The sequence below is a fragment of the Sander vitreus genome, chromosome 13, assembly GCF_031162955.1.
Source record: "Sander vitreus isolate 19-12246 chromosome 13, sanVit1, whole genome shotgun sequence".
Lineage (NCBI taxonomy): Eukaryota > Metazoa > Chordata > Actinopteri > Perciformes > Percidae > Sander > Sander vitreus.
Genome location: NC_135867.1, coordinates 739,715 through 749,714, shown reverse-complemented (window position 1 = coordinate 749,714; position 10,000 = coordinate 739,715). Strand labels below are relative to the sequence as shown.

The following is a 10,000-nucleotide window of genomic DNA, read 5'->3' as shown; positions in this document are numbered from 1 at the left end:
CCTGAGACAGCTAGCTCAGGGGACAGACTGGATGACACTAGGTGGTACAGCCTGAGACAGCTAGCTCAGGGGACAGACTGGATGACACTAGGTGGTACAGCCTGAGACAGCTAGCTCAGGGGAGAGACTGGATGACACTAGGTGGTACAGCCTGAGACAGCTAGCTCAGGGGACAGACTGGATGACACTAGGTGGTACAGCCTGAGACAGCTAGCTCAGGGACAGACTGGATGACACTAGGTGGTACAGCCTGAGACAGCTAGCTCAGGGACAGACTGGATGACACTAGGTGGTACAGCCTGAGACAGCTAGCTCAGGGGACAGACTGGATGACACTAGGTGGTACAGCCTGAGACAGCTAGCTCAGGGGACAGACTGGATGACACTAGGTGGTACAGCCTGAGACAGCTAGCTCAGGGGAGAGACTGGATGACACTAGGTGGTACAGCCTGAGACGGCTAGCTCAGGGGACAGACTGGATGACACTAGGTGGTACAGCCTGAGACGGCTAGCTCAGGGGACAGACTGTATGACACTAGGTGGTACAGCCTGAGATGGCTAGCTCAGGGGACAGACTGGATGACACTAGGTGGTACAGCCTGAGACAGCTAGCTCAGGGGACAGACTGGATGACACTAGGTGGTACAGCCTGAGACAGCTAGCTCAGGGAGACGAGACTGTGATGACACTAGGTGGTACAGCCTGAGACAGCTAGCTCAGGGGACAGACTGGATGACACTAGGTGGTACAGCCTGAGACGGCTAGCTCAGGGGACAGACTGGAGGACACTAGGTGGTACAGCCTGAGACGGCTAGCTCAGGGCACAGACTGGATGACACTAGGTGGTACAGCCTGAGACAGCTAGCTCAGGGGAGAGACTGGATGACACTAGGTGGTACAGCCTGAGACGGCTAGCTCAGGCTGTACCGTGACTTCTGTGTACCGTTCCACCCCTAATGTAAACCAAACTCTAGTTCATTTTTTAAAGGTTGAACACAGTTTTCAGAACTCTACACACTTATGCCGTAGCTATAACCACAACCTGCAAAACACTGTGTGCATACGCAGCTGTCAAAACTGTGAAATAGCTGAACACCACATGTGCCAAATGCGTGAAGAGTTATTTCCTCGTAGCTTTAACCCCGTGTGAGATATTTGTCTCTGCTCTGTTTTCTTTAGCTGGAATGGAGGAAATGACCAACATTAATCAGCTTTGTGAACTACAACTGTAATACATCAACCAATGTGTCCCTGAGCAAGACACTTAACCCCTAGTTACTCCAGAGACATGCAACCTCTGACATATACAGCAATTGTAAGTCGCTTTGGAGAAAAGCATCAGCTAAATGACATATAATGTAATGACAGAAAGATAATCCTGCCAGCAGGGATACCAGGCTCCATGGAAGAATTGTACCAGACTATAAAGACTAGTTTTGGAGCACATGTCCCCAGAATCTGGCCCCTTGCAAGTTCTGATCTGGCGCCTATATGTGCACCGAAACCAAAAAGACAGAAACTGTTTTCAGGTTGTTCAACAGGTTGTTGTAAAATATGTAATCATTGTTATTAGCTTGATTTGCTAAACTCTATGAAGGAACTGTAAGTGACAAAGCTGTATGAGACACGCAACATTACAGTCAACATTTTTGGACTTTCAATTAAATAAAAGCATGTCAATGAACTAAACATGCGTGGCCCTTAGTGAAGCTGAGTTTGACACCCCTGGATTAGAGCAAGATTTTCGTCTTCAATATCAAGATTTTCAGTTTGGAAAGGAGTCTGTGATCTCTGATTGATGAAAAAGTGACTTTAAATGTAGTCAGAAGATGACTGGATGATGTGTCAAGCTGTAGCGGTGCAGAGCCTTACTGTTTCCTCATCAGTCTCCTCATTTGGCATGGATACTACAGAGCCTGCTTCATCAGCAAAAGGTGGTCTACTTGCAAAATCCTTTAGAAAATCACTCAATGATGCATATATCTTTAAAGCTGCGTCCTGAAATCTGCTCTCCAAACCTCCGCAGAACGTCTTCAGGAGCCCAGAGATGTTGTGGATTAATTGCATCAGACATATCTGACTCACAGGCATACTTTACACGGGGAATGGACTCAATTTTGGGCTTTTTTGGACGTTTTTGTCGCAGGGCTTAAAACCTGATTGAGCGGGCTGTACCACCCCCGTTGAGCAACACTGGTTTAGATGGAATATAGGTGGCATGATTAAATCATGTTCATCCAAAGATTTAGAAAGAGTATAGGCACGCTCCCTTATAAACGAGCCGTGGGGGGGGGGGGTTGTGTAAGTTGAGCTGTGAGTCGTCGGCGCAGCGCGTCTCCTCACCTTTGGATAACTTGTCGAAGTCGACGTAAATGCGCAGCATGAGGGAGCCGCTGATGAAGCCGAAGGCCGGGCCGATGGTGGTCACAGCGAGGAGGATCCCTGAAAGAAACACACAAGACACATGAAACGCCTGAGGTCTTTAACCCCCTAACCCAGTGGATCTCAATCTGTCGTCAATAATGTTCCCCCTTTGAATTGTGTTTTTAAGCCAAGTTCCCCCTGCTAATTAGCCTGGTCCTACCAGACTCTGGTCCACTAGCCTGGTCCTACCAGACTCTGGTACACTAGCTTGGTCCTACCAGACTCTGGTCCACTAGCCTGGTCCTACCAGACTCTGGTCCATTAGCCTGGTCCTACCAGACTCTGGTACACTAGCCTGGTCCTACCAGACTCTGGTCCATTAGCCTGGTCCTACCAGACTCTGGTACACTAGTCTGATCCTACCAGACTCTGGTACATTAGCCTGGTCCTACCAGACTCTGGTCCACTAGCCTGGTCCTACCAGACTCTGGTCCATTAGCCTGGTCCTACCAGACTCTGGTACACTAGCCTGGTCCTACCAGACTCTGGTTCATTTCATTAGTACAGAGAGTCACATGCATGCACACACACACACACACACACACACACACACACACACATATATACACACACACACACACATATATACACATACGCATGCACGCACGCACACACACACACCCGCACACGCACGCACACACACGCACACATAAACATATATACACACACACACACACACACACACACACACATATATACACATACGCACGCACGCACGCACACACACACACCCGCACACGCACGCACACACACGCACACATAAACATATATACACACGCACGCATGCACGCACATGCGGCCTAGAGACCGAGAGCGAGACCGAGAGCTGCGGCGCTAACACGCCTCAACTCTCTGTTTCCTTTTCTCTTCAAACAGGACACGAACCCCCGGTCTCCTGGGTGAAAGTCCTGTGTTTCTTTGACCCATCACCCCCACCAAACCTGCCTCCCTACAAGGACATTTGGTGCTCTTATACTTCCTTTTGCTTTAATTACTACAAACACGAGGAGATCGCTGCTTCATAAGGAAAGGTGACTGTATGTTGTAATGTTATTAGCTGATTACACAATCGGCAGTTATCAGTGTGATCCGTGCATATCAAAAATACTGTGACAAGAAATGGGCGGGTTATGTTATTTCTGTTGGAGAGAAACAATAAGAACCAGTTACTCTGCTGGAGACCAAACGCCAACTGTCAACTACAACTACAAGTAAAGTACTACTTGTACTTTACTTGAGTCTGTTCTTTTCATGCCACTTTCTACTTCTACTCCGCTACATTTCAGAGAGAAATATGGTACTTTTTACTCCACTACATTCATCTGTTACAGCTTTAGTTACTAGTTACTTTAGTTATTACACTACATTCATCTGTTACAGCTTTAGTTACTAGTTACTTTAGTTATTACACTACATTCATCTGTTACAGCTTTAGTTACTAGTTACTTTACACATTAAGATTACTGCACACAGAACACATGTAGTTTATACGAGCTGATGTTTTATTATGAATGAAACTAACCAACAATATAACGGCTACAAGTCCAGCTGAGATGATCAGACCATTACACACACAGCTGGTTGGATCCTTTACACTTTCTACAATGTTTTAATACGTTAACTACATTTTCCTGATGATACTTACAGACTTTTACTTGTAACAGAGTATTTTTACAGTGCTGTATTAGTACTTAGGATCTGACTACTTCTTCCAGCGCTGGATATTTATTTAGCTGAAAACATTTATTTAGCTGAAAACACTTAAGAAACTCTCACACAAGACTGTATACACAAGACTTTTTTCACAAGACACACACACACACACACACACACACACACACACACACACACACACACACACACACACACACACACACACACACACACACACACACACACACACACACACACATACACATACACACACACACACACAGACACACACAGACACACTGAGTGTTTTCAAAACTCTCAGAGACACACACACACACACACACACACACACACACACACACACACACACACACACACACACACACACACACACACACACACACACACACACACACACTGAGTGTTTTCAAAACTCTCAGAGACACACACACAGACACACACACACACACTCCCCTAAATAAATACTTTTCTGCCAACGTGTAAGTGCTCATTATGACTCAGTTGGAGCAGCTGTGATTTGACAGAGTGACGGCGTGTACGGAGCAAACATGACCTACTTCATAACTTAATGCTGCTTTAATTAAGAAGTAGGATGTAAGACATGTCAGGCTGTCAGACTAAAGTGTTGCAAGTTGAGTAACACGCCCACATTGAAAATATTACTTAGGTAAAAGTGCAGAACGTATAATCAGCAAAATGTGCATAAAGTTATAATCTGGAAGATGTTAATGTCAATAAATGATTTAGGCTCAGTGTATCCTGTGTTTCTTTGGAGTGAAGGTTCTGCACGTCTTCAGAAAGTAACGCTACGCGTCCGCAAGATGCAATTCAGCACATGAACGTGGGGGCAGCATATCATCTGACAGGCTGGTCAGCAACATAGAAAGTATATATAATGGACCAGCAGACCCCGTGTCTCTGGACGGAGACCAGTGGAGGACATTAGAAGCTCTTTCCCGGTGATGGCTGAGCGTTACTGAGCAGCCTCCAACTGAGCTTGAAGACGTAGATGTGACGTGAGCAACCTGTCTGAAAGTTGGAAGTCTTCTGGTAGCTGTGCCAAGAGAAATCTCAATCATTCCCAATCTAGCAGAGACGGAGAGCGTAGGTATATGTAAGGAGATAACATAGACACAGGCTCATTATTGATCACTAAAATGATAGTTAACATTAGTCATTACACTTAAACAGCTGATGGAAGTCCAAACTGCCTGAGAGCTTCTCCTGTACTATACGGTAACTCCTCTACTATGAGACAGGAAGTCTCGTGGTTATGACCCAATCGTTAGCCTATTGTTATAAAAACGTCTGCTACGGAGCCATAACGTGAGCTACAAGGTAATGGAGCCTTTTATACATTGTCGTGTTTCTTTAGAAATAAACAACGGACAAATAGAGTCTTTAAACGCTTCAGATGTAAAGGTATTCTCTGTCAAAGTGACGTCAGAATGAATGGCAGTCAATGGGATGCTAACGGGATGCTAACGGGAGGTGATGGCTTGGTAGCATCAAAATGGCGCCATAGGAGGTACGCGTTGTGAGGAGAAGCTGACCCCCTTCGTCAGCAACTGTTTCACGGTGGGGGACGATACTGCTCTGATCTGCCCCCTAGTGGATATACGTTTAATCTTCCAGGTACACACAAAGTACGCAGTCAAGTATGTTAACAATGCCGTTCATGCCGTCGCTTATCTACGAGTATGCATTGTTAAAAAGCTAGTATATCTTGGCCTTTATTGTCGAACCCTGAACATGACTCAGCGTTTCGGCAGCCTACCGAGGTAGAGTGGCGAGTTCTTCTTGGAGGCGTAGTCGTCGATGTAGGAGATGCCGAAGGGCTGGATGGGGACGGCTCCGATGCCGAGCAGCAGCTGCCCCAGCAGCAGCAGAGGGTACATGCCCTGCTGGGTGACGCTGTCCTGCTGGCTGCAGCTCTGATTGGACGGCAAGGTGCTGAGGGGGCTCTCTGATTGGCAGAGGCCGGAGCTGTTACCCCTGGAGGCTGTCGGGGAAACAGAGGGCAAGTTAACACATCGTGAGGTTCAGTTAAAGTGTCTAAACATTACAGTTTCTCAACCTTTTCTTGGAAATAAGGCCCCTAAGAACGGTCAAATCTCACTCCAAATTATTAATTCCCTTCTTTCGTCGGACTTCAGTTTACCAGAACACAAGGATCAATCTGAGACAAAGAGTTCAGTTAAGCAACGTTTACTGAGTCCAGCATAAAAGTTACAACACAATTGTGGGTTTACAAACAGAGACTAAGTTTCCCTAGCGAAAGACATCAAGTCAGAGCTGGTCCACCAAAGCCGCTTTCCGACCGGAGGGATTTTTGCAGATCCTAGAACATAATGTTCCTAGAACATGTTTTCTCGTGTTCTGACTGGACCAATTTGGGGATTATTAAAGCGTAACTCTCGCCAAAATGCAACCTAGGGTCTTTATGTGAATGTACCCGAGTCAAACTTTCATTTAAAAGCATAATTAGGACGGAAGCGCCACTTTTAAGATGTACCGTATTTTCGTTTTTCGGTCAAATGGCCTTCTGAATGGGAGTGCTAGGGGCGCTACTATGCTAGCCTCAAAATATCTATGTTTAAACCACTGAGAAGGCTCGACACAACATGAGACTTTGCTCCAAGTATCACCAGGGACTCTACACCTTAACCACAGCACTGACTACATTGGTTGTGTACCCAGAGTTTACTAAAAAGAGGTTTTGAACAACTCACGGTAGGTGTTGTTGTTTCCGGCTGCTACCACCTCGGCAGTCAAAACGAGTCGATACCAAAACAAGTAGCCACAGATTTAGGATATCTTGGTCACCGGTGGAGTTAAGGTGTAGAGTCCCTGGTGATACTTGGAGCAAAGTCTCATGTTGTGTCGAGCCTTCTCAGTGGTTTAAAAATAGCTATTTTGAGGCTAGCATAGTAGCGCCCCTAGCTCTCCCATTCAGAAGGCCATTTGACCGAAAAACGAAAATATGGTACATCTGAAAAGTGGCGTTTCCGTCCTAATTATGCTTTTAAATGAAAGTTTGACTCAGGTACATTCACAAAAAGACCCTAGGTTGCATTTTGGCGAGAGTTAACGCTTTAAGTTACTCCTAGCTAGCTTGTTTTGCACAACGCTTAACAAGACATTTTTAGGTGACCAAAATGTTCCGGTTAACTTTGCTGAAGTGAAAACACACAGTGAGAGGGTGAAAACACGGACAACAGCCAAAAATGAATTGTTTTCTATTTTAATGTCCTCAGTGTTAGCATGGTTAGCATCGCTAAGCCTCTGTCCTGACTGACAGGTCTTAAAGCATCCCCTGCTTATTCTTCTATTTTAAAATAAATGGGAGCATCATTTACTAAATGAACATCATGCTGTGTTGAAGAAGACTTGAAACTAGCGACTGAGACCATCAACTCACAGCGGATGCGGTCAGTGTAGTCGTACGGTCCGCCCAGGAAGTGCGGCATCGCTATCAGCAGCGAGGCGAAGCAGGCCAGCAGAGCTCCGCCGGCGATGAATTGCGGCCTGTGGACTCGACTCCCCAAGAAACTCACAAACACAATAAGGACCGTGTTCCCCACCTGGACACACACACACACACACACACACACACACACACACACACAAGACCACACATAGACACATAGACACACACACACACACACACACACACACACACACACACGACACACACACACACACACACACACACACACAAGTCCACACATAGACACACACACACACACAAGTCCACACATAGACACACACACACACACACACACACACACACACACACACACACACACACACACACACACACACACACACACACACACACACACACACACACACACACACACACACACACACACACACACACACACACACACACACACATACACTAGACACACACACACACACACAAACCCAAAGAGACACACACACACACACACACACACACACACACACACACACACACACACAGACATAGAGAGACACACACACACACGTTAAAGGGTTTGGCAAAAAAAATTCCCTTCCGGGTATTGAACCTAGATATGAAATATGCCTGCTTTTGTGTTAGGATGTGGTTTGTACCTCGTTGAAAGAAGCCAGGAGCCCAGACTTCTGGCTGGAGAGGCCGTAGCGTCTCTCGATGGTGGAGATGGAGCTCTTCATGTAGCCCGACACCAACAGCTGCGCCAGCTGCAGAAAACTGTGGCAAAACACAAAGAACTGCAGAGAGAGACAGAGAGAGAGAGAAAAGGAAGAAGGAGGAAGACAGAAAGAAGAGGAAGATGATGAATAAACCAGACTGTCCTCCCACAAAAACGCTCCCAGACATCGTTTGTTCAGCAGCTATGATGGAAATTATGTGTGGCTACAGTTAAAATACAGAACATTTTCTGTTAGGCTGATATATAAAATGTTCTCATACAAACCTGCTCAGTTAGTAACATTACTAAACCATTTCTTCATTTTAAACATCAGAACAAACAAACACACTTGAACAGGAACAACCACCCTCCCCCACCCCAACACGTTCTCACACTCATCTCGTCAAATATGGACGCTTGGTCAGGTGCCTTTGTCGTTCTTATTGACGCTGAAAGTCTCCTTTAGCGCTATAAGTAAACGCGCTTGGTCGGGACTATTGACGTCCCTTTAGAGCTATAAGTAAACGTGCTTGGTCGGGACTATTGACGTCCCTTTAGCGCTATAAGTAAACGTGCTTGGTCGGGACTATTGACGTCCCTTTAGCGCTATAAGTAAAGCGTGCTTGGTCGGGACTATTGACGCCCCTTTAGAGCTATAAGTAAACGCGCTTGGTCGGGACTATTGACGTCCCTTTAGCGCTATAAGTAAACGTGCTTGGTCGGGACTATTGCCGTCCCTTTAGAGCTATAAGTAAACACGCTTGGTCGGGACTATTGACGTCCCTTTAGCGCTATAAGTAAACGTGCTTGGTCGGGACTATTGACGTCCCCTTTAGCGCTATAAGTAAACGCGCTTGGTCGGGGACTATTGACGTCCCCTTTAGCGCTATAAGTAAACGTGCTTGGTCGGGACTATTGTCGTCCCCTTTAGCGCTATAAGTAAACACGCTTGGTCGGGACTATTGTCGTCCCTTTAGCGCTATAAGTAAACGTGCTTGGTTGGGACTATTGACGTCCCTTTAGCACTATAAGTAAACGTGCTTGATCGGGACTATTGACGTCCCTTTAGCACTATAAGTAAACGTGCTTGGTCGGGACTATTGACGTCCCTTTAGCGCTATAAGTAAACACACTTGGTTGGGACTATTGACGTCCCTTTAGAGCTATAAGTAAACACACTTGGTCGGGACTATTGTCGTCCCTTTTGACGCAGTTATGTTAAGGAAAGGGTCGTGGGTGGGCGTACTATAGCAAGCGTGACAAACAGGACGTGAACCCCGCTCTCCTGGGTGGAAGTCCTGTGTCTGTTTGACCGTTTATATGAATAAATCTGTATTCAGCAAGCGGATTTCAAATGAATCTGAGTACAAATGAAAGGCAGAAAAAGCAGCAAGTAGTGAGAGATTTAAAGCGAGTTTTAGTGACATGACACGCGGAGAGGAAATGTTTACATGTTGGAGCTCAAAGAACAATGGCAGGATGAATGACAGGAAGGGAAGTCTCCTCTGCAAAGTCCTGCAGATTACAGTGCTTCTTAAGTTACATGTAGAGCTGTTATTTCTCTAGCAGGTTGCTCTTCTCCCAGGAAAGCATCTGCTGTCTGCCTGATTTAAATAATTTGGATGATTGAAGGGGATCAGACTTTGTTTCGGACGAGCAATTGTTGCTTTGTTTTCTTGTGTATGCTTATGTGTTTTACATTTTGTACATATATATATATAGAGAGAGAGTTTTAAGACAGC

The 10,000-nt window shown here is 45.9% G+C and overlaps 1 protein-coding gene across 1 annotated transcript in view; it reads right to left on the bottom strand.

Annotated features, from left to right (window-relative positions):
- Nucleotides 1-10,000, bottom strand: part of slco2b1 (solute carrier organic anion transporter family, member 2B1) — a 42,801-nt gene that overhangs the window by 25,795 nt on the left and 7,006 nt on the right. Inside the window, exons 3-6 of the mRNA XM_078266836.1 lie at nt 8,200-8,337; nt 7,520-7,682; nt 5,876-6,100; nt 2,344-2,442 (exon numbers count right to left, since the gene is read on the bottom strand). Of these exons, the coding sequence (XP_078122962.1) occupies nt 2,344-2,442; nt 5,876-6,100; nt 7,520-7,682; nt 8,200-8,337 (625 nt within the window). The remainder of the gene's footprint in view (nt 1-2,343; nt 2,443-5,875; nt 6,101-7,519; nt 7,683-8,199; nt 8,338-10,000) is intronic.